Raw genomic sequence first — 25977 nt, forward strand, 5'->3', positions numbered from 1 at the left:
GTTCAATAATTGAACTAGGGAACAGAATGAATCACTACTTTAATTTGATTAATCTGATGAACACGCCACTGGATGACAGAAATGATGTGCATTTATATAACACCTTTAATATCGAAACAGAAATGTGACAAGACACTACAGGGAGATGCAACGGTTGCGGCAGGGGGTGGGGGGGCAGAAAGTGAGATTGAGCCAAACTTTGATGGATACAGCAAATTTTGTTTTAACTGGCACCTTATCAACCTGCACTCTTAATAAACTGGCAAAAATTCTATACTGCAGATACCATGCTGAGTATTTATGCTCAAAATAAAGCGTATACCGCCTGCATTAGATTTCTGCTACTGACTGTGTGTTTTTACATTGTGACGTGCTGATGTTGTTGCACTGATATTTTGAGGGATGTTGATATCTCAAAGCTTCGCTTGGTCAGGGTTTCCCTGTAGTAATGCGTACCTCCTGCTTATCAAGTACGTTTGATGAAGTAGTGCAGTCCTGGCTGTATAAGGCGCTGATTAATATAAAGCTTGCTGCATTAGCAAGGGTCAATATGGCAGATTTTGAAAGAAGAAGTCAGTGGAGATGTTCCACCTGGGAAATAAAAACACTCATCGAGCGTCGTTCGTCCCGATCTTAAGAGGATTTTCAGATCTACAAAACTTAGAGAAAATATTGAAGGTCACTGATCCATCTACAGGTCATTAAATCCAGAGTAATAGACAAAAGCAAATAAACTCCAGTGTAAATTTTCTTGAACAGCTGCAATTGGATCATTAAGTATACCTTTGAGGAGAAAGTGAGGTCTGCAGGTGCTGGAGATCAGAGCTGGAAATGTGTTGCTGGAACAGCGCAGCAGGTCAGGCAGCATCCAGGGAACAGGAGAATCGACGTTTCTGGCATAAGCCCTTCTTCCGGAAGAAGGGCTTATGCCCGAAACGTCGATTCTCCTGTTCCCTGGATGCTGCCTGACCTGCTGCGCTTTTCCAGCAACACATTTCCAGCTCATTAAGTATACCAAATGCCGACCATCACTCCCCACATTGACCACAGGCATAGTTTACTGCTTTAGTAACCAATTATGAGTTGATAAAGCTAAATGTTGGCACAACTTAAAATTCTTTCAATATTTAATTGATTTATCTTCATTCACTTGAATGGACTGTACAACAATAAGAATCACAACACTTCCTACTTTTATAAGTGATTTCAAACTTCTTCCTTTATTATTCAGTATACACTCACATCTCTCTCTAAACAAATCAGCGAGAGGATTTATTGCAATGCTGGTTTGTGCAAATGTTGTATTGTCCCTCACAACCAGGGTAAGCACGTTGCAATCTTCCCGAACAAGGATATCGGCCATTGCTGACCCAGTGAGAATGTTCATTTAAAAAACAGACAAGAACAGGAAGAGGCCATTTGGCCCCTCGAACTGCCTGATCTTTCAAAATGATTGTGGCTGATCATCAAGCTCAAAACCTTAATCTTGCCCTCTTCCCCCCCCCCCCCCGCCCCCGCCTATCCTTACTATCTTTTTATCACAAGGCATAGGTATGTAGAGAGTTCAATGGATATTAAGGTATGAGGCAAAGATGGGTTGAAGGAAACCTTAGTTAGAAATAATGCTAAATAATTAAACGTACAGCAACACGTTAAAGTCTTCAGTTGCCAACGTTTTTGAAATTGGTTTATAAAGTTAAGGGGAGGCAGTCAAAACTCAAAAGTATTTTTTCTCCCACAATCTATCACAGTTCTTTTAGGATAATGTCAGAAAATGCTAGAAATACATAGATTAGGCATCCATTTATACAGAGAGAAATAGAGAGTTAACGTTTCAACTCTTCATGCTCTTACAGTTAAAACAGCTTTTAAGCCAGACAGAGCAAAGGGGACAGGGAGTAAAAAGAATAAAGGTACAGGAATAATAGTGTGTAGGATAAAGTTAAACAACTTTATATATAACATTGTTAATGTTATAAAAAGTTGTCCCAAAAACATCAAATGAAAAAATGACCCAAGGAGCATTATGAAATAAAATATCAGACCAAGCCACGTTAGCAGATATTAGGGATTATCAGAAGCTTGGTCAAAGAGGGATATTTTAAACAGCATTCTAAAGGAGAGTAATGGAGAGGTTATGAGAAAGAATTCCAGAAATTGTGAATGCACAAGACCCCAGAATTTGAAGAGCACAGGTCTCTCAGAGTTGTGGTGCTGGAAGGAAACGGTGAAGCCATACAGGGATTTGAAAAAGAGGATGAGGATTCTAAAATCAAGCCTTTGCTTGACTCGGGATCCATGTAAGTCAGTGAACATATAGTGATGAGTGAAACTTGTTGAAAGATAGAAACAGAAGTTTGGATGACCTCCTCAGGTTTATGGAGGGTGAAATGAAGGAGATAAGCCAGGAGTGCATTGGAGTAGAGGCAGCCAAGGCATGGATGAGGGATACAGAACAAAATATAGCAATGTCACAGAGGTGGAAATTGTAATGGCATGACTGTGGTCAGAAGCCGAGGTCAGTGTCAAATATCATACCCAAGACTGGAAACAGTCTGTTTTAGGCTCAGATTGTTGTCAGGTTAGAAATATAATCAGAAGCTTGAAAATGGAGGGATAAAAACAATGGCTTTGGACTTCCCAAAAGTTATTAAGAAAACTTCTGCTCACTGTCAGTCCTCAACAGTCGAGAGGTGGTGGTAAGGTAGAGCTAGGAGTTGTCAGCATATCTATGACAACTGAGCCTCTTTTTGGATAATGTCACCGTGGGGTAAAATGTAGGTGAGAAATAGGAGGGGCTAAGACCAGACCATTGGGTAACGCTCAGGGGTAATGGTACAGCAGCAAGAGGAGATGACAATGTAAGTGATACACTGTCTAGGATTACGTAAAAATGGAACCAGCTAGACAGCTGGGATGTCTGCAGAAAAGCAGAGGTCCTGTGGCCAACAGGCATAGACAAGTCAAGAAATGTCAGGTATGACAGTATGCCTTTGTCACAGTCACCTTACAGCTTATTTGTTATTATGATTACAGCTATTTTCATTTTTCGTCATTTTGAAAATGGGACTGAAAAGGTGATTTTTCTTTGTTCCCCAGTTCACCCAAACGACTTCGAGTCTTTAACGGATGGCAGCAGGGACCACAGTCACATATTGGCCTCTCAAACACAGAACGAGCAGTAGATTTGTTAGACAACTGGACAGATTTCATACCCGTACCGACTTGAATCAGGTCCTTACAGACTAAAACCTGTTTCTTGAAACAATGAAGAGGGGCAGGTCTGAATCCAGTGTTCTACTGGGAGGGGAGTAGTCTTTAGACATCGTTGTAGTCTTGTAACTCTGTTACCATGGTACACTGTCAATGGCCCAAGAGTAAGCAGAAGAGTGGAAATAGTTTAGTAGTATACTAGATGGCTATACAGGTAGTTCTCCTATAATGTGGTAACTGTGTTCCTAACCAACACCATGTTATAGAAAATCACACAATATAAATAACATGGCCCAAGGGAAAAACAGGATTAAGGCGAACCACCAATTATATCAGTAAACATCAAAACAACTATAACAATTAGCCTAAACAAACAATAGCACAGACTATATATCAGTATATACATCAGTAAACATCAAAACAACTACAGTAATTAGCCTACACAAATGATAACACAGACTAAGTAAATCTTTAAATCATAGTGTAATAACACAGTAAATTTAACGATGTAACAATAATACAATCACTGACCACAGCACTGGACCTTTCACCAAGCTCTTCACCAGAAAGCGTGTGAACTGATTGACCATGTGATCCCAACACAGAATTCCAGCCCTCCCCAAGATTCTCCCCCCAGTTTGAAGTAAAGTTCCTTCTAAATGTCAACTCCAATCCCCTGTTTCAGGCTCAGATCCAAGACCTGCTGAGCTGATTGCATTCCTGCTTGAGCTGAACACACTGAATTTGCATTTTACAGACAGAGGATCCTGAGGCTGGGTTTTGCTGTTCAGGTAAGTGCTGGAGATGGAATCGCGTAACAGCAAACAGGAGTTCACTTTATATATATAATAAAAAGAGTCTGCAATTCACTAATCGCGTTACAGCCAAATCACATTTATTAAATGCGCTTTATAGGAGAACTATCTGTAATTTGAGGACTGTTTGCATCCAGTTGGCTTATTTGGGTAAATCTAAGAATAAATGATTTCAATGATAAATCTATGAATAAAAGCAACTTTATGATTAGCAGGAAGGGTTCATTTTAATAATGAATAACAATAAATGGTTTCCCCAATATATTCTACACACTGTCACCTACCCTACCCCACTTTGATGGTTTGCCTGGATAAAGTTTCTTTCTCCTCAAACGAACAAACAGTCTCCTAAAGATCACAGTGAAGAGTCAATAAAAATGATTAGAGATCTTATCCTTTAGAAATCAGCACCACAGCTGTTGTTGTATTTTTGAGACTCAGAACTGGTGCCCGAGTCATTTGGGTATTCAAGCTCATCGATGACTAAAACCTTGGCAAAAATCAATGCTAGTCTTTATCTCAAGACAGCAGAAATAAAAAAGAGGAGTAAGTCTTGGTCAGGCCTCATCTGGACTGTTGCATTTAGCTCTAAGCACGGCACCTCAAGATGGTTCTCTCATCTTTGAAGGCTATTAACTAGAATTATACCAGGAATTAATTAATAAATGGGAACAATACATAAAATTGCTTTGCTTTCCCTTGAGTTTGGAAGTTGATGGGTGACCAAATGTGTTATTATGATTCGATACAGTAGACACAAACTTATTGCTAACTCTGATGGTAAATTCAAGACCAAGAAGAGGCAATGTCAAAATTAGCCTAAAGGCCATTCCAAAAAAATGGGAATACATTTTCACATTGAGGGAGAGAATTTTGACAACCCTCTAACTGCTGTTGAAGCTCATACACTGGAGTTGATACAAGAATGAGGTTGCAACATTTGTGTTAAGTAGAGTTTCATGTCTCAACGTTGGGGAAAGGGTTAAATGGTGATGATACAAGTAAGAAAGAAACAGCAGGAGAAAGTCATATGGGCTCCTTGAAACTACTCCACCACTCAACAAGATCATGGCTGAACCTTTACTTCAACTCCACTTTCCTACCAGATCACAATTTCCACCGGTTCCTTCCAATCCTTTCACCTCTTGCACATGCTCAACTATTGAGGAACCACAGTTCTTGGTGATCAAAAATTCCTAAGATTCTTTCTCTCCAACTGTGCCCTAATGACCCACTCCTTAATTTCAGACTAAGACCCTAGTTCTAGTTTCACCAGCCAAGCAAAACCAGGTCTCTGCTCTGTTAAATCCCCTCAACTGTTTTTATTTTAATGGGAGCACCTCTCATCATTCTCAACTTCATAATAAAGGCCTAATTTACTCAACTTCTCATCCAGAAACCATTCCAGACACCTTCAATCCACTGCCTCCACATCAAGTGAAGTCCAAAACATAATCGCCACAGCTCACTGACCTTTGTTCTCATAAGTTAATACATTTCTTCAAAACCAATAATAGCATTTTCCTCAACGAATATTAGACTAGCTGGCTTGGTGTTTTCTTGCCTTCTCCTTTTAAGTGTTACATTCAGTACCTGTTCATTCATGAAGTATACTTCAGTATCTAGCAATTTTTGAAGGATTGGAAGTGTGCGTATTATCTCTGCAGCATATTCTCGGATGTGGATCTTCAATACCAAGGGAATTTCTTTTTAGACTTTTTCATTTCATCGATTGTTCCAGTTTTTTTATTGAAAGGGCTCAGAAAAGATTTACAAGGATGTTGCCAGCATTGGAGGATTTGAGCTACAGGGAGAGGCTGAACAGGCTGGGGCTGTTTTCCCTGGAGTGTCAGAAGCCGAGGGGTGACCTTATAGAGGTTTACAAAATTATGAGGGGCATGGATAGGATAAATAAACAACGTCTTTTCCCTTGGGTGGGGGAGTCCAGAACTAGAGGGCATAGGTTTAGGGTGAGATGGGAAAGATAAAAAAGGGACCTTAAGGACAACTTTTTCACACAGATAGTGTTACGTGTATGGAATGAGCTGCCGGACGAAGTGGTGGGAGGCAGGTACAATGGCAACATTTAAAAGGCATTTGGACGGGTATATGAATAGGAAGGGTTTGGAGGGATATGGGCCGGGTGCTGGCAGATGGGACTAGATTGGGTTGGGATATCTGGTTGGCATGGAAGGGTTGGACCGAAGGGTCTGTTTCCATGCTGTACATCTCTATGACTATATTAAGTACAGCACATTTCTCTCATTAGACCCATGGCTCTTGTCTATTGTTGGGTTATTTTTTTCCCTCTGTGATCTATTGTTGAAAGACAGATTCAACATTTCACACTTGTGCCATACACTTACTGTCTATCAGAATTTGCCTCAACATTTGGGATAATATCTACTTTCACTGCTTTTCGATCCACAGCACAGAAACAGACCCTTCAGTCCAAACAGTTTCATAACCATAATCCCAAACTAAAGTTGCCCCACCTGACTGCGCATGGCCCATATCCCTCCAAACATTTCTTATTCACGTACTTCCCGAAATGTCTTTTAAACGTTGCAACTGTACCTGCACGCACCACTTCCTCTGGAAGTTGGATAAGGATTCTGGGTAATCTAAGATGGAGGACAGGGAAAAATTCTGGCTGTAATAGCTGCTCCTTTTTTGAGGTATTTTAAGTGTTGGAAGTGATTTCCTCGAATTCCAGGAGCAGCAATTATTGTTTTAAATGCTGTTGCACTGTTTTGGAACTTTGGATAAAAAAAGTCAAAACAACAGCAGTTTTAAAAGGGAGAAGTACAGACAAAGGAAACACATGGTGAAGTCAGTGCAGGAGAGAGAGAGAAAGAAACTGACACAGCAGGAAACCTGCACAGTTACTGCCTTTGCTGTTTGAATTCATGTATCGCTGGACATTGTTAATTTTCCCAGACGCATTCCAAACAGTGAAATTCACAACTGATCTTGGAGGAACTGTTTGGGCGAAGTTCACGGCACAGAAGCAGATAAGTGTATTGTTTTTAAGTGAGACCTACAGAACGTCTGCAGTAGTGAGTAGAGTGGGTTCTTTTTTGATTATATGCTTTTTGAAATATGTCTCTTGATTAAACTTAAAATATAAGCCATAACTATTAATTTAACCTGGGGCAGTGTTCTGTAGTGGAAAAAGATGGTGTTATTTTCTGGATCTGTAGATTGTGAAGGAGCAAAAATGACCTTTAGTAGAGTGATATGAGCTTCTTGTCAGATGTGGGAGTTTAAAGAGAGTTGAAGGGTTACTGCAGATTATATCTGCAATAAATACTGTCGTTTGTGAATCTTATCACATCGAATGGATCGGTTGGAGAGACAGTTAGAAGCAATGAGGAATTTGCAACAGCAACAGTATGTGATGTGTGGCAGTTATAGGAAGGTGGAAAGTCTCAGATACAGTCACATAGATGGGTTAACCTCAGAAAAGTTAAGAAAGGTAGGCAGCTAGTGCAGGAGCCTTCTGTGGCTATCCCCATTTCAAGAAAGTATGCTGTTTTGGAAAATGTAGGGGGTGATGGATTCTCAGGGGAACGTAGCACAAACAACCAAGTTTCTGGTATTGAGACTGGCTCTAATGCAACGAGGGGTATGTCAGATTCCAAGAGATCAACTGTGTTAGGGGATTCTGTCGTCGGAGGTACAGACAGACGCTTCTGTGGCCAGCAGCGAAAAAGAAAAATGGTGTGTTGCTTCCCTGGTGCCAGGATCAAGGATGTCTCAGAGAGGGTGCAGAATGTTCTCACGGGGGAAGAGGGGTCAGCAAGAGGTCACTGTCCACATTGGAACTAACAACACAGGAAGGGAAAAGGTTGAGATTCTGAAGGGTGATTACAGAGAGTTAGGCAGGAATTTAAAAAGGAGGTCCTCAAGAGTAGTAATATCTGGATTACTCCCGGTGCTACAAGCTAGTGAGGGCAGGACTAGGAGGATAGAGCAGATGAATGCATGGCTGAGGAGCTGGTGTATGGGAGAAGGATTCACATTTTTGGACCATTGGAATCTCTTTTGGGATAGAAGTGACCTGTACAAGAAGGACGGATTGCACTTAAATTGGAAAGGGACTAATATAGTGGCAGGGAAATTTGCGAGAGCTGCTCGGGAGGATTTAAACTAGTAAGGTGGGGGTGGGGTGGGGGGGGGGGGTACCCAGGGAGGAATCTGAGACTGGTACAGTTGAGAACAGAAGCGAGTCAAACAGTTAGGGCAGGCAGAGACAAGGTAGGACAGATAAATTAAACTGCATTTATTTCAATGCAAGGGGCCTAACAGGGAAGGCAGATGAACTCAGGGCATAGTTAGGAACATGGGACTGGGATATCATAGCAGAAACATGGCTCAAGAATGGACAGGACTGGCAGCTAAATGTTCCAGAATACAAATGCTATAGGAAGGATAGAAAGGGAGGCAAGAGAGGAGGGGGAGTGGAGTTTTTGAAAAGGGATAGCATTACAGCTGTGCTGAGGGAGGATATTCCTGGATATACATCCAGGGAAATTATTTGGGTGGAATAGAGAAATAAGAAAGGGATGATCACCTTGTTGGGATTGTATTATAAACCCCCCCTAATAGTCAGAGGGAAATTGAGAAACAAACTTGTAAGGAGATCTCAGCTATCTGTAAGAATAATAGGGTAGTTATGGTCGGGGATTTTAACTTTCCGAACATAGGCTGGGACTGCCATAGTGTTAAGGGCTTAGATGAGAGGAATTTATTAAGTGCGTACAATAAAATTTTCTGATTCAGTATGTGGATGTACCTACTAGAGAGGGTGCAAAATTTGGCCTGCTCTTGGGAACTAAGGCAGGACAGGTGACTGAGGTGTCAGTGGGGGAGCACTTTCGGGCCACCAACCATAATTATATTAGATTTAAAATAATGATGGAAAAGGATAGACCAGATCTAAAAGTTGAAGTTCTAAATTGGAGAAAGGCTAATTTTGACGGTATTAGGCAAGAACTTTCGAAAGCTGATTGGGGACAGATGTTCGCAGGTAAAGGGACAGCTGGAAAATGGGAAGTCTTCAGAAATGAGATTATGAGAATCCAGAGAAAGTATATTCCTGTTAGGATGAAAGGAAAGACTGGTAGGTGTAGGGAATGCTGAATGACTAAATAAATTGAGGGTTTGGTTAAGAAAAAGGAGGAAGCATATGTAAGGTATAGACAGGATATATCGAGTGAATCCTTAAAAGAGTATAAAGGCAATAGGAGTATACTTAAGAGGAAAATCAGGAGGGCAAAAAGGGGACATGAAATAGCTTTGGCAAATAGAGTTAATGAGAATCCAAAGAGTTTTTTACAAATATATTAAGGACAAAAGGGAAGAGAATAGGGCCCCTCAAAGATCAGCAAGGCGGCTTTTGTGTGGAGCCACAGAAAATGGGGGAGATACCAAACGAGTACTTTGCATCAGTATTTCCTGTGGAAAAGGATATGGAAGATATAGAAAGTAGAGAAATAGATGGTGACACCTTGCCAAATGTCCATATTACAGAGGAGGAAGTGCTGGATGTCTTGAAACACATAAGGGTGGATAAATCCCCAGGACCTGATCAGGCAGACCCTAGAACTCTCTTGGAAGCTGGAAAAGTGATTGCTGGGCCTCCTGCTGAGATATTTGTATCATTGATAGTCACAGGTGAGGTGCTGGAAGACTGGAGGTTGGCAAACGTGGTGCCACTGTTAAAGAAGGGTGGTAAGGACAAGCCAGAGAACTATAGACGTAGGTGGTGGGCAAGTTGTTGGAGGGAACCCTGAGGGACAGAATGTGCATGTATTTGGAAAGGTAAGGATTGATTAGGGATAGTCAGGTTAATCAATTGATTAGGCTTTGTGTGTGGGAAATCATGTCTCAAAACTGGTTGAGTTTTTTGCAGAAATAACAAAGGATTGATGAGGGCAGAATGGTAGATGTGATCTATATGGACTTCAGTAAGGTGTTGAATAAGGTTCCCTGTGGGAGACTGATTAGTAAGGTTAGATCTCATGGAATACAGGGAGAACTAGCCATTTGGATACTGAACTGGCTCAAAGGTAGAAGACAGAGGCTGATGGTGGAGGGTTGTTTTTCAGACTGGAGACCTGTGACCAGTGGAGTGCCACAAGAATCGGTGCTGGGTCCTCTATTTTTTGTCATTGACATAAATGATTTGGATGTGAGCATAAGAGGTACAGTTAGTAAGTTTGCAGATGACACCAAAATTGGAGGTGTAGTGGACAGCGAAGAGGGTTACCTCAGATTACAACAGGATCTTGATCAGATGGGCCAATGGGCTGAGAAGTGGCAGATGGAGTTTAATTCAGATAAATGCGAGGTGCTGCATTTTGGGAAAGCAAATCTTAGCAGGACTTATACACTTAATGGTAAGGTCCTAGGGAGTGTTGCTGAACAAAGAGACCTTGGAGTGCAGGTTCATAGCTCCTTGAAAGTGGAGGCGCAGGTAGATAGGATAGTGAAGGCGGCGTTTGGTATGCTTTCCTTTATTGGTCAGAGTATTGAGTACAGGAGTTGGGTAGTCATGTTGCGGCTGTACAGGACATTGGTTAGGCCACTGTTGGAACACTGCGTGCAATTCTGGTCTCCCTCCTATCAGAAAGATGTTGTGAAACTTGAACGGGTTCAGAAAAGATTTACAAAGATGTTGCCAGGGTTCGAGGATTTGAGCTACAGGGAGAGGCTGAACAGGCAGGGGCTGTTTTCCCTGGAGCATCGGAGGCTGAGGGGTGACCTTCTAGAGGTTTACAAAATTATGAGGGGCATGGATAGGATAAATACATAAAGTATCTTCCCTGGGGTGGGGGAGTCCAGAACTAGAACGCATAGGTTTAGGGTGAGAGGGGAAAGATAGAAAAGGGACCTAAGGAGCAACCTTTTCACGCAGAGGGTGGTACGTGTATGGAATGAATTGCCAGATGAATTGGTGGAGGCTGGTACAATTGCAACATTTAAGAGGCATTTGGATAGGTATATGAATAGGAAGGGTTTGGAGGGATATGGGCCGGGTGCTGGCAGGTGATACTAGATTGGGTTGGGATATCTGGTCGGCGTGGACAGGTTGGACCGAAGGGTCTGTTTCCATGCTGTACATCTCTATGACTCTAAGTTCATTCCACACTCTCTATGTAAAGAAATTGCCCCCAAGTTCTTTTTAAATCTTTCCCCTCTCAACTTAAAAATACGGCCCCAGTCTCGAGATCCTCCATCCTCAGGGGAAAAAAAAAATCTGCCGTTCACTTTATCTAAACCCCTTATGATTTATATACCTCTGTTAGGTCATCTCTCAAACTCCGATGCTCCAATGATAAAAGTCCCAGCCTATCCAGCCTCTCCCTATAACTCAAAACCTCAATTTCCTACAACATCCTGGTAAATCTCTTTTGTGCCCACTCCAACTTAATAATACCCTTTCTAATAACACAACTGAAGAAGCTTCCCACTTCTTTAAAATCTTCTTGCTAATTCGATGTCATACTTTATTAGACTGATATTCTATCTGGTTTCCCGTCTCTCTTGACTGTTTAACTCAGTCAGCTGGATCCAGGACACTGCTGAATGCGAGGTGTGCAGATGTTGGAGAAATCAGAGTCGATAAAGTATGGTGCTGGAAAAAGCACAGCTGGTCAGGCAGCATCTGAGGAGGGGGAGAGTCGACGTTTCAGGCTTAACCCTCCATCAGCACTATTTTCTATCAATTTTTTGGCAAACCTTTAAAAACCTCAATCTTCAGGCTCACTACCCATCATGACAACATTATAATCCTTTTTTTTTAAACCTCACAGTAACATTGAGTTAATCACTGATGGATGGATGGATCACTTTTCCTGATGATTTTTTATTTCATGCCGGAACATAGTCTATATTTGTTGAGAATAATGAAATGTTTCTTTAATTTGTTCTTAAAACCAAGATCAGCAATGATTTGATTGAATGGCAGAACAATTTTTTAGGTATGAATTGCTTTTTCCTGTTACTGCACCAAAATTTTGTTTACTTCTTTAAAAGACAAGACAAATTGTATAGAAATATTGTTTTCTAAATGCTTGTTCACACTTTACCAACCAAAACTACTCTGATCTTGGTAAAAGAACATTCCACCCCACCCTGTCAGATGATTTCTGAGGAATTTACTTAATAAACCAATAATGCGACATGTATCGGAGAATGAATATTTGCTCACTGAGTCATGAATGTCCTGGAAACATGAAGCCATTTCTCAACAATTCTGTTGCAAGTCTTTCAGTTTTGTTCAGAATAGATGAGCTGTGTTTACACAGTCCCCATAATTCCAGAGGAATTATTTAAAACTGACTGATTCTCAGGTCTCGATTATAACAGACCATTATTAGAGTTTAGGGCTTTATGAGTCTGCCAGTAATGAGCAAATATCAGAATGAGTTGTTCTTTGGAACTAATGCCAAATGCACAGCTGAGCAAAAGAAGCAGCAAAAATTTTGAGCTAAAATTAGCTGCAAATAAGCAAGTTGGATTAACTATACTTTCTCTGAATAGCTATCTGCATGGTTCTAATAAATTGAACTGCCAAACATTCACTAGGTGCTAAAGAGCTGAAAGGCATTTATTTTCTCTCTTTCTCACCAACCTCTGCCCCTCCCCAGCTCTCATTAATCCTTTAGACGTTACAGTTGGTCAAAGACAACACTGATTTCGTTGGTTGTACCAAACAGTACGCAGATCATTGGGTCATAGTCCAGTATTGCGCCAATTGCATGTGAAAAACACAATGCTCTTGCCATGAGTTAAGTTTAACCTAAGATCCAGTATGATTGTATTAGTAGGATCAAAGTATGAAAGAAAAATAAGCTTCCAATCTCACCACTCTCACATTTGTATTCCCTTTCCTGCCCCAGAAGCCACGGTTTCACTGGCCACAAATTCTGCGTCACCAATAATTAAAATCACACCCTCCAGCTGTTCTGTCAATCTGACAGTTTCCAATTTGCATAATCTTTAACCTCCAGCTGAGCTGCCAACTGCTTATCTGTGCCAAGTTACTCACCGTAAATACCCAAACCTCCTCTTGTCTGATGCTGAAACCCCCAGCATTAACTTTATTATCGATGCTCTCGAGTTAGCTTTCCATCCTGAAATTTAGCTCATCCAAAGCTCTACTGCCCAGGTCTTATCCCTACACCAAGTTTCACTCACCTACCACAGTTCTGTCCTTATTAATACCAACTCAACGTCCATCAATCAGACCAATTTCAACCTGTGTTTAAATCCTCTCAAGGCTTTGCCTCATCATATTTCAGCAGCTTCCTGCTATTGACCGGAAACTGAACTAATCAGTTATATGAACAGTTATGCTACAAGAGCAGGTCAGAGGCCATGACTTATAGGTGGTGAGTAACTCACCTCAACTCCTCACTGCCTGCACCCCATATATATGGCACAAGTCAGGAGTGTATAAAACATTCTCCACTTGCCTGATTGTGCATCTCCAACAACACTCAAGAAGCTTGACACCATCCAGCACAAAGCAGGGCATTTGATTAAAAACCAAAAGAACTGCAGATGCTGTAAAATCAGAGACAAAAACAGAAATTGCTGGAAAAGCTCAGCAAGTCAAGCAGCATCTGTGGAGAGAAGTCAGAGTTCATGTTTTGGGTTTAAGGGCTACGGGGAGAATGCGGGTAAGTGGAGTTGAAATGCCCATCAGCCATGATTGAATGGCGGAGTGGACTCGATGGGCCGAATGGCCTTACTTCCGTTCCTATGTCTTATAGTCTTATGGGTCAAGTGACTCTCCTCAGAGCCCATTTGACTGGTATCCCATCCACTCCCTGCATCTGTCAACACATAGTAACAACAGTGTCCCAGCTAAAAAGATGCATTGCACCATCATCCTCTACAGGCGTGTGATGAAACTCTCCCCATTTGCCAGAACACTCAAGAAACTCAATACAATCCATGAAAATTTCATTGGTAGCCCATCCAGCACCATAAATTTTCACTCCTTCTATATCTGATGTACAGAGGCAGCAGGGAGTAGCAACTGTAAGATGCACAGCAGCAGTTTTCCAAAAATCCTTCAACAGCACTTTTCAAACTCATGATCACTACCTGGAAGAACAAAGGGAGCAGGTGCATAGGAACACCTCCAGCTACATGGTCCCCTCCAAACAACTCAAATCCTAATTTGGAAATACATCACTGTTCATCCTAACAACACTGTGGATGTACCTACCTACACCGTATGGACAGCTGTTGTTATGAAACACATGTCACCAGCTTGTCCCATTCAAGGAACTCTCTTCTTAATAGCACTATAGGTGCCCCTCCAACACAGACTACAGCATTTCACCGCTATCTTCTCCAGGACAATTAAGGATGGACAAAAAAGGGAGCCCAACTAGCAATGTCTATGTCATGAGTGAATAAAATAAAACCCTGTACCACCCCCTACCCCACCATTCCCAAATGACCTCTCCTCTAATCTGACTGTGTGTCATTATTGTTCAACCACCAACGCCCCATCCTCTGAAATTCTTTGAACTGCTCCCCCTCCTCTAACATCCTACTGAAATGCTACATCTTTGACCAAGCCTTTTGTCACATGCCATAATAACATCTCCGTCAACTCTGCTAGTCTTAAAAGCAGCCTGGGACATAATGTTATCTAAACACAGGTCTCTGTTCAATAATCAAAAACATTTATGGACAAAAATAAATGCTAGGTTCTCATTTCCTGTAAGCAATATTTTCATGTTGCGTTACTTCAATATTAATGATACTTATTTAAATTTGAAATTGAGATCAGTAGCTGAGGCTACCAGTAGTGGAAATATTGCTGAATTAACACTGAGTATATCATGACGCTTTAAAATTACAAATTTCGCAATTCCTCCAAGTTGGTTACCTTTAGTATCAACACCGCTGACTCGGTTTTGAGAAGTTATAAATTGCAATGCAAATTTTAAAACACTGTTGATGACTGGGTTGTCTCTCTAAAAATAGCAGTGCATTGAAATTCTGTCAATATCTGAGGTACCAGCAACGAAAGGTGCTTACTTCAAAACATCCATTCTGCATATTTACAAGGGGTTGAGAAAACAAGGCTTGCTTTTGCTGAATTCAATCTGCTTTCCCAACTCAAAACAAGTCTGCATGTAAACGGTAGCACTCTCTGATTTGATCAACTGCCCGTTATTTTGGCAGACTGCAGCCACTCTGCTGCCTGTGCTAAGTTTGGAAACTGTCATGTTGACATTAGTTCAGTGTACATAAATGGATATGGGCTACCGGAGGAGCTTAGCAGAAATGCCAGCACATCATTATCGTTCTCCTCCATAGGGAAGTCAAAAAAAATTCCCTGACCTCTCAACTCAGGTCAACATTTAGAAAAGCACAGTATATTAATGGGAGCAGCTCTTATAAAATGGTTGTTGAAGGGATAAGAATTCAGCTCTCACCTGAAATGGGTGGGGAATTTTATTTTCCCTGTAAAAGTGCACATTTTTTGCAGTGAACATGAGCTCCAATCCAGATTTATGAAAACTTGAATTGATATTGCACCTTCCAGGATTCCCCAAAATGATTTACAACCAATGAAGTCATTCTGAAGCATTGCTGTAATGTAGGAAATGTGTCAGCCACCTTGTACAGAGCAAACGCCCACAAATAGTGTGATAATGACCAGATACCCTGCTTGTGCAAGTGCCACAGCAAACACTCCTCTTTTTCTCTGAAATAACTGGAAATCTTTTTCACCCACCCAACAAGGTACATCGGCCTCAGTTTAACAGTTCATTCAAACACCTTCACAACTGCAGTTCTTGCTCAGTGCTGTACTGTCAGCTTATATTTTGTATCCAAGTCTATGCAGTGGGAACTAACTATACAGCCTTCTGACTTGAAAGGAAAAATACAATCACTGAGCCACAGCTGGGAAAAAAAATTACTTAATTTAAAATCTCACTCTCCATACTGTGAGAGAGAGAGTGCGTGTCTGGGCTGGTAAGATCTATTATTAGAAGCTTGAGAGAAACTTGGGTAACTTGAACATAGGATATATATGTAACAAGCATCGAACATGTAAATCCACACCCCTTCTAATAAAAGTCCAACCATTAAACATAAAGGTTTAATATACATAGAGTGATGAAATAATTCAAGAATAAAACAGGAATAATTAAATAATATTCAGCACACATTGCAGATGAGCGTTTGACAAACCATTTGCAAAAATAATTATTAACCACTGAAAGGCATGAAGCCTGCAAATCTGGCCTTGGATTTTGCAATAGTGCTGTCCACATCAACAGGTCACAGACTGAATAATGATATCCAGTGCATCAAACTCAAGCTAAAATTTACTAGAAAATTTAATTTTGGCTATCATAAATTCTACTGGACTGTTCACTTTCTACGGTTAAATAGCTTCCACCAGCATCCCATACACTTTCACTCGTTTCAAAAACAGAAGTAATCTGTTATTTTTTTCCACCTGTTACAATGTGTCTTCAATATAAAACTTATTGTGAGACATCATTTTGTTTTACAAAAGTAAAACCAATAACTTGCATTTATATAGCGCCCTTAACTTTATATTTCCCAAGGTACCTCACACTAAATGTAATCTGATCAAGTTGGCCACCATTCCACATAAACAGAGCTCAGGAGAGTACTATAAGGAGTTTAAGGAGGAAGATTACAAAGTGCAGGACATTTCGAGAAAGAATTCACAAGTTTAGGCTAAATAGGACATAAAAGCAGTATGCCAATAATACTTGATTAAATTAAATATTGATTTTTCTAGATGTGGAACTGGAAGCAAATTAAGTACAACAAAATCCAATAAAAAAAGATCAGAAAGCAATGGCATAGAGTAACTGTCCAACACACCAGACAAAATGAGTCCTCTTAATGAACTACATATGCAACACCTGAAAATAGCACTGAATGGGGGAATTCACAAGTCAAAACTCTTGCTAACTGAGAAAAGGACTAAATCTGCAAATGCACTGCACTGAATTTAGTCTTACCCATCACATACCAAGTCATGCAGGTACAGAAATCAATTTATACTCTCATCTCTTCCTGTCTGAATCCTGCAGTGACATTACATGTTCACGCAAACGTGTCTCAAATCCCATTTCCCTTTAACTTCCTGATCTCAAAATTCCCAGCTGGCCTCCCCAAACCCTACCCTCCACCCCATCCCCTCCCAACCTTGTGCACAGTTTCAAACTGCATTTCAGCCCCATCCCCACACTTTAAGTTCTTACCTGCTTTTATTAACAGATCCAGCTGGTTCCGTCCCTCATAAAGGGCTGTGGCCATTTTATTGCCAGCTCTCCCACCTACCCCCCCCCCCCCCCCCAAACCCAACCTCCAAAACAAAACCTAACAGGAACGTAGATTTTTTTTTATTGCCAGGCTCCAGATATTTTGTTTTTGCAGTCTTCCTCGGTCAAAGTAAGAATTAGAGGAGGGCGGAGTTTGGGGGGGGGGGGGGGGGGGGTGGTGAAAGAGAGAGAAGAGAAACAATCCGGAAATTAACTGCACTCCGAAGCTTTGGAACAAGGAGGAAGGGGTAGGGGAAGAGAGGAATAGGCTTTAACTCGTCCTGAAAGAGCGTGTGTAGCCTCAGGAGGAGCAGATACCCCTATCCTGCTGGGATCCCATTGCAGCTTCATAGCTGCATTGATAAGCCGGACCGTCCGCTTGCAGCAGCTCAAGTACAGGCTGAAAGTGGAGAACACCTCCAGCGCTTGGTGCAATGGTTGAAGCCAATGTTTTGCTAGACTTCCTGGATAAAAGGTCGATCCATGTGCAGAAACAGTCGGTACATCGGCACTTCCTGGAGAGGCGGGGTCTGGCAACACTTCCATAGGCTGCCACAGCACCCTGACTTCAAATAAAAACTTGCCTCTCTGAGCTGCTGTATATTCCACCTTGATGATCCCTGCAGCGACAAGAATGAATTAAAACGAAACACCCCCAAATGAGTGAGAGCTAAGCAGGGCTCCGCCGGCGCTTGCAATCTCACCAATGTACAGGAGAAAGCAGCACTTTCTCTCCCCCCCCCGCCCCCGCCCCCGTTTGCAGTGTTCCACCATCCCACAAATGGTGTGTGGCTGGAGGAGAGCCTCCTCACATGACTGTAACACTGTGCCTGGTTAATCTGAGAATTATTTCAAGACGCCGCGAACACATTTTTCATCATTTGAGCCATTTCCTCCCCCTACAAAAAGGGATGCTTACTGGGAAAATAAAATCTCGCCCATAAATAGTTGTAACACGCGACACTGACCAAGCTGGAGAATGACTTTACTCCAAAGATGATCATGCATTATTTAGACAACACCTATCCTGACCTTCAGATGCTCCAGAATAGTCTTTTGGGTTACTTTTGAGGACCCATTTTTATAATGCAGGCAAATACCAAATTCAACATAGCACATTCCTGATGAAAGACTCTCCTGCTCCTCGGATGCTGCCTGACCTGCTGTGCTTTTCCAGCACCACATTTCCCGACTCAACATAGCAAAAACCTCACCCAAAGATGTGGCAAAGACCAGGCAGTTTATTTTATTGATGCAGATAGACGTTCAGATCACCACGGAAACCTCTCCTGAGTTTAATTTTAGGTATTTTTATATCTATCTAATGTGAAAACGTAGTCAATGTTTCCTTCAAATTTTTCCTCTGAAAGAATTCTCCTTCAGAGTTGCACTGAAATGTTAGCTTAGATTATGTGCTCAAATTAGATTTGTCTTCCTTCAAGCAAGATGTTAAACTGTGGCCTCCGCTTCCTAAATTCGATGCAAAATATAGACTCATGGAGTTGTACAGCACAGAAACAAACTCTTTGTTCCATACTGACCAGTTATCCTGAATTAATCTAACCCCATTTGTTAGCATTTGGCTCGTATCCCTCCAAACCATTCCTATAGTCTAAGTTTTGGACTTACACCGAAGAATTAGAAGGCTGACTGCCTATACACAAGGAGCATGGATGGACAGTTGTCAAAGACATTCATCCTTTGGAGTGCAAAGGTAGGGTTCCCAGATCGAATGTAATGTTGAATTTCCACATAAATGTCAGCCTTAGATGAGAGGTAGCTCTCCAGATCGGGGAAACGTAGAGAAAGCAGAGTTAATGTTTTAGGTCCAGTGAGCCTTCTTCAGAACTGATGAAGAGTCACAGGACTGGAAATGTTAATTCTGTTTTCTCCCCACATATGCTGACAGATCTGCTGAGATTCTTCAGCAATTCTTAGTTTTGTTTCAGATCTTCAGCATCCACAGTCCATTGTTTTATTTTATCACAATATATCCTGTGGTTGCATGGAAACATGAAAAGCAGGAGATTTCACTTGTCTTTGGTCAATTTCATCCTCAGCCTACATCATCAAAAAGAGTATTTAGCCACTAACATTGCTGTTTGCTTTATGAAATTTCATCACCATGGACTCTGCAGTACAGCAATGACTTCACTCAAACTGTATTGCTGGTGGCAAGGGGTTTTTGGAATCCTATAGTTGTGAAAGGCATGAGATAAATGCATGTTTTTTTCCTTTCTTAGTTATTTCTTCTCATACTCATTTCTTTTCACCAGATTGCTTTTTCCCATTTTCACTATTAAATTGTTTCACACTTACACCATCAATTTAAACTTAAGACTTTAAATAGACAAAAAATTATTAATCTTCCTTACAGTGACTCCACAAATCTGACTAGTTTACCTCAGCTGGTCCACACTTTTTAAAAAGATAGTATCTGCTCCAAAGTCCCTTATTTCTAGACAATTAAATGTCATAGCACTAACAATAGCCTTCTCATCAAACTGAAGCCAAGCTTATGAGAAAATATTTTTAACATGCTTATATCATGTATCCCAATTCCCAATGAGTCGTCTCATTGAAATTCGGGGGAGCAAGGACTTTGTGTATTATTTACACCTTAGCTATATATCATCTATCCATCTGTAACACCAGAAGGCAGCACTGTTAAATTGTACCAAGTATTGCCATACCCTGATACAAATATAATTTGTTTAGTCAGAGACGGTGAATATTTGGAATGCTGCAAATAGTCAGTGCTCGAGTATATTCGACACTAGTATCAACAGATTCCCCCATAAAAGCATCAACTAAGGGACTTACAAATAGAGCAAAAAAAAGCAGAGTTGATACAGATAATCATTTTTCTTGAGCTTTATTTGAGTTTTATTGAGTGGCAGAGTAGATTCAAAGGGTTATATGGCCCATTCCTGTTTTATTTCTTATCTCCCTATGATCTGTTTCCAATTGCATCTTCAACTATTAGAACCTAGAACAGTACAGCATAGGAACAGGCCCTTCAGCTCATGATGTTGTGCCGAACATGACACCAAATTAAACTAATCCCTTCTGCTTGCCCTTGGTCCATATCCCTCTATGAGAAAGTGAGGACTGCTGTGTTGCTGAAAAAGTGCAGCAGGTCAGGCAGCATCCAAGGAGCAGGAGAATCGACGTTTCGGGCATGAGCCCTTCTTCAGGAATGAGGAAAGACTCATTCCTGAAGAAGGGCTCATGCCGGAAACGTCGATTCTCCTGCTCCTTGGATGCTGCCTGACCTGCTGCGCTTTTCCAGCAACATATTTTTCAGCCATATCCCTCTATCCCTTGCATATACATGTGCTTATTTAAAAGACTCAAACGCCCCTACCATATCTGCCTTCACCATCCCTAGGAGCTCATCCCACACTCCTACCATTCTCTGTGTAAAACAAAAGGTCCCTGACATCTCCTTTGGAATTTCTCCCTCTCATCTGAAATGCATGTCTCCTAGTTTTAGACATTTCAGCTATGGGAAAAATGTGACCATCAACCCAATCTATGCATCTCAATTTTATAAACTTATAGCATGTCTCCCCTCAGCGTCTGTCGCTCCAGAGAAAATAACCCGAGTTTTTTCTAGCCTCTCTTTATAGTGCATACTCTTTAATTCAGGACAGCATCCTGCTTAATCTCTTCTGCACCCTCTCCACAGCTTCCACATCCTTCCTGTAATGTGGTGATCAGAATTGAACGCAGTACGCTAAGTGTGGTCTCACCAAAGTCTTATAAAGCTGTTTAAAAAAAAAACTGATCACTGTCTCATTTGCAAGCGTTGCTTTACCTGCTCTATCTACCTACAACTGTGATAGATAGAGCAGGTACAAATGTGAAATGCTTAATAAATGATTAGAATCGATGTCAAATTTAAGCCTGTGTGCCTAATGCTTTCTAGGAAAAGCTTTTGGGATTGTATCACGTCAGTATGTTGCCAGAGAAGAAGATTCAGACCATGTAGGTTTTCCACATTTTTCAATGTTAGGAATTTCCTAAACCAGTGATCCAAAACACACTCTTATTAAAAATAAGAGGAGATAAATGTTGAAATGCTCTTGTAACTCAGTGGTATTGTCTCTATCTCTGGACCAGTAGGCCTAAGTTCAAGCCCCATCTGTTTCAGAATATGTCACAACATAAAACAAAACTGAAAGAACTGCAGGTTTTGGAAATCAGGAACAAATTCAGAAATTGCTGGTAAAACACAGCACGTCTGGCAGCATATGTGGACAGAAATCAGAGTTAACATTTCAAATCCAGTGACCTTTCTTCAGAACTGATGGTGGCTAGGAATACGTTGGTATTTGTGCAGAGGTTTGGGGATGGGGTGGGGGTGCAGTGAGAATAAACAATGAGGAGATGAAGCCTAAAGAGAGTCAACAAAAAAAAACAGTTGGGCAATCAAAGGAATATGTCAAGGTCAGCATGGGACAATCAATAGCTGTTAATGGAGGCTGTTACTGGCTAACACTGAGTTGTGTGTGGCAGCAGCCCATATGATGCCAAGGCCTGGCATGTGGGGTTGGGGTAAGGACATGGGAGAACATGCTTTGGCCCTAAAATTGTTGAACTCTTAACTGGATTCAGAAGGTTGCAGGGTGCCCAAATAGATGTCGAGGTGCTGTTCTTCCAGCTTGCACTAAGCTTCATGGAGTCCCTGAGACATAGATGTTGGAAGTTGGTAACTTAAGCATTCTGTAAAGCCTTCACCCAAGTCTGTGCTTCATTTTCCCAATGTCGAAAAGGCCACATTGTGAGAAATAGGAATGAAGTTCTATAAATGACTAACTTATGAGAAAATTAAATTTTAGCTGAGTAATCCTCATCAGAGAACCATGGAAGGACACCATTTGGCTGCTTTAACTATGCTGGTTCTTTGAAAGATTTCTCCAATTTAGAATCCAATTATCCTACTCCCCTGTTCTTTCCCTATCTCTCTGAAATCTATACTACATTATGACATTCGAAGGACATTTAATTTGAGGAACAAAAATGTTTGCACCTCTCGCTTCTTTTAGCTCACATTCCTTCCTCCATAAATTTGAGTCTTCCAAAACTACATCCAAACTTGCACCTGAACCTCTCCCTTGTCCTGCTTGGTGTACACTGGCTGGTGGTCAAGCAAGACCTTGGATTTTTAAATTCTCACCCTTGTGTTTAAATCACTCCCTATTCTGTTGCCGCCTATAATCTTACAATCTCTGAGCTCACGGCATTTCTCTGACTTTCAACTCTTATGAAAGTCTTGCTTCTCTTAGACCACTATTGACTGCCTTCAGTTCACAAGCCCTCAAGCAGGGAAACGCGCTGCTACAATCTTGTGGTTTCTGAATCCATTTCTCCTCCTGTAAGACACTCATTGATACCGACCTCTTTGATCAAAATATTTAATCATTTGTCTTAATATCATCTCCTTTGCTTCAATGAGAAACTTTGCTTTTCTTATTATCCCATAAAATACCTTGAAACATTTTACTACATCTAAAGCTCTGTATATAAATACAAGTTGCAGTTGTTTTTAAAAATAGGTCATTTTTAAACAACACAAAATTGTGTGCTCCGTGATAATTGGGTAGTTGCATTAATAAAAAATGATGCTGGGCTCTTCATTCTTCACAATCAAATAATTCTTTGGGGATGTGTAACTTTCCCTTAATGCAGTATGTTCAAAATTATTCAAAGCATCTTTTAACTTCTGGGTTATCACCCAGATTGCATTACAATCCAACTCTCCCACTTTTAGTGATGCATAGCAAATGAGAAACAGAGGTTCAAATTCAGAACCATTCTTGAAATTCCTCACAATTACACATTTGAAAAAGATACACCTGAGCCTTCAATGTGCACCTCAGATTACCTTTCTTTCAATACCATTTTACTGTCCAGCTGCAGGCTACTAAAAGTTCAATATATAGATCATGTTACCTGCAACAAAAGATTCTGAGTCAGTCTAATAGCTGCAAATGTCTGCAATCCTTTGATGCACAATGGGAAAATAGTTAACTAATGCATTCACCTGAGAGGCATTGTAGTGCACCAGCTATAAATCCTACCTATTACCAAGATGTTTGATTAATTGGAAATGCTTAGGGATAGAGCACAGCATTAAGAAAACTAGACTATTATATCAGCTAATACTCTCTGGCTTTCACAGATACCCCACAGTCTCACATTGCAGTACTAACTGACTAACATCAGGCAAATCTCTCATCAGGTAGAACAGAAAGAGAGCGCAATGGATCACTAAATTCAATTCAAGAGAAGCATCAAGGTTCAAGAAGAATGGTTCACAGGTGGAGAGTGCAAAGCTTAGGAAGCTGACACCACCAACTCGCGACCAGCTATTGTTATGGATGAAAATGTGTTGCTGGAAAAGCGCAGGAGGTCAGGTAGCATCTAAGGAACAGGAGAATCGACGTTTCGGGCATGAGCCCTTCTTCAGGATTCCTGAAGGGCTCATGCCAGAAACGTCGATTCTCCTTCTCCTTGGGTGCTGCCTGACCTGCTGCGCTTTTCCAGCAACACATTTTCAGCTCTGATCTCCAGCATCTGCAGTCCTCACTTTCTCCTAGAAGGTTATTATTATTACTACCTTATTAAAAATGAGCTTAGGAGGTTGCCTGGGATCTTGCTGTTTCCCAATGTACAGGGGACCAAAGTGGCTGCAGACGGACACCTAGCAGCAGGGCAGGGTGGCAGCATACCTGACAGGCATACTATAATAGGCTACCCTATACATGGACTCCTACCACCTCCCTCCAAATTATTGGTCTAGCTGCACAAAGTCACCAAGTCCCCCTTTATTTACACATGAAGAGTCCTTAACACTGATCCAGCTCCCTCAGACAGCTCACAGAATGAACAGAACCTCTGACACTCCTGTTTATATCTGTCAGCCAGGACTCCCTGATTGGGGCTATTAACCTGATTCAACCAGGGAACTCATTCTGAGAAATCCTCCTGGCTGACCACATTACAATCACTATGCCCCAATGCTAAGTCTGAGGATATAGGCTGGTTCTTTCTTTTATAGCTCCTCTTGGAGATATTTTAGCAACGGGTTGCGTTGGTGATTATTTTCCAGAGTTCGATAGATTCGGGATCAGTTCCTGCGGATTGGAGGGTGGCTAATGTTGTACCACTTTTTAAGAAAGATGGGAGAGAGAAAGCAGAAAATTATAGACTAGTTAGTCTGACCTCAGTGGTGGGAAAGATGCTGGAGTCTATTATAAAGGATGAAATTACAGCACATCTGGATAGTAGTAACAGGATAGGTCAGAGTCAGCATGGATTTATGAAGGGGAAATCATGCTTGACTAATCTTCTGGAATTTTTTGAGGATGTAACTTTGAAGATGGACGAGGGAGATCCAGTAGATGTAGTGTACCTGGACTTTCAGAAAGCTTTTGATAAAGTCCCACATAGGAGGTTAGTGAGCAAAATTAGGGCGCATGGTATTGGGGGCAAAGTACTAACTTGGATTAAAAGTTGGTTGGCTGACAGGAAACAAAATAGTGATAAACGGCTCCATTTCGGAATGGCAGGCAGTGACCAGTGGGGTACCGCAGGGATCAGTGCTGGGACTGCAGCTTTTTAACCATCTTCTATATCATTAATATATATTGTATTAGTAATAACATTAGCAAATTTGCTGAAGATACTAAGCTGAGTGGCAGGGTGAAATGTGATGAGGATGTTAGGAGATTACAGGGTGACCTGGACAAGTTAGGTGAGTGGTCAGATGCATGGCAGATGCAGTTTAATGTGGATAACTGTATGGTTATCCACTTTGGTGGCAAGAACAAGAAGGCAGATTACTACCTAAATGGAACCAATTTAGGTAAAGGGGCAGTACAGAGAGATCTGGGTGTTCTTGTACACCAGTCAATGAAGGTAAGCATGCAGGTACAGCAGGTAGTGAAGAAGGCTAATAGCATGCTGGCCTTCATAGCAAGAGGGATTGAATATAGAAGCGAAGAGGTTCTTCTGCATGTTCAAAGTCTGTGAGAAGATATGTAGCTCGGGTGCTCGTTGTTGTGGTTCTGTTCACCGTGCTGGGAGTTTGTGTTGCAGATGTTTCGTCCCCTGTCTAGGTGACATCCTCAGTGCTTGGGAGCCTCCTCACAGAACAGAACCACAACAGGTTCTTCTGCAGCTGTACAAGGCCCTGGTGAGACCACACCTGGAGTACTGTGTGCAATTCTGGTCTCCAAATTTGAGGAAAGACATTCTGGCTATTGAGGGAGTGCAGCGTAGGTTCATGAGGTCAATTCCTGGAATGGCGGGATTACCTTACACTGAAAGACTGGAGCGACTGGGCTTGTACACCCTTGAGTTTAGAAGACTGAGAGGGGATCTGATTGAGACGTATAAGATTATTAAAGGATTGGACACTCTGGAGGCAGGAAATGTGTTTCCACTGATGGGTTAGCGCCGAACCAGAGGACACAGCTTAAAAATACGGGGTAGACCATTTAGGACAGAGATGAGGAGAAACTTCTTCACCCAGAGAGTGGTGGCTGTGTGGAATGCTCTGCCCCAGAGGGCAGTGGAGGCCCAGTCTCTGGACT

At 41.4% G+C, this 25977-nt stretch overlaps 1 protein-coding gene across 6 annotated transcripts in view; it reads right to left on the bottom strand.

The window, feature by feature from the left end:
• Positions 1 to 25977, bottom strand: part of LOC122550440 (ETS-related transcription factor Elf-1-like) — a 142999-nt gene that overhangs the window by 39316 nt on the left and 77706 nt on the right. Inside the window, exon 1 of one of the 6 annotated variants that reach the window (XM_043691176.2) lies at positions 17315 to 17512. The exons of the other annotated variants lie outside the window; for them this stretch is intronic. Within the exon in view, the coding sequence (XP_043547111.1) occupies positions 17315 to 17369 (55 nt within the window). The 5' untranslated portion in view covers positions 17370 to 17512. Of the gene's footprint in view, positions 1 to 17314; positions 17513 to 25977 lie in introns of those variants that run through there. 6 annotated transcript variants of the gene reach the window in all.

Source organism: Chiloscyllium plagiosum, unplaced genomic scaffold (assembly GCF_037043375.1).
Source record: "Chiloscyllium plagiosum isolate Xiang-an unplaced genomic scaffold, Cpla_swu_hap1 HiC_scaffold_6, whole genome shotgun sequence".
NCBI classification, from domain to species: domain Eukaryota; kingdom Metazoa; phylum Chordata; class Chondrichthyes; order Orectolobiformes; family Hemiscylliidae; genus Chiloscyllium; species Chiloscyllium plagiosum.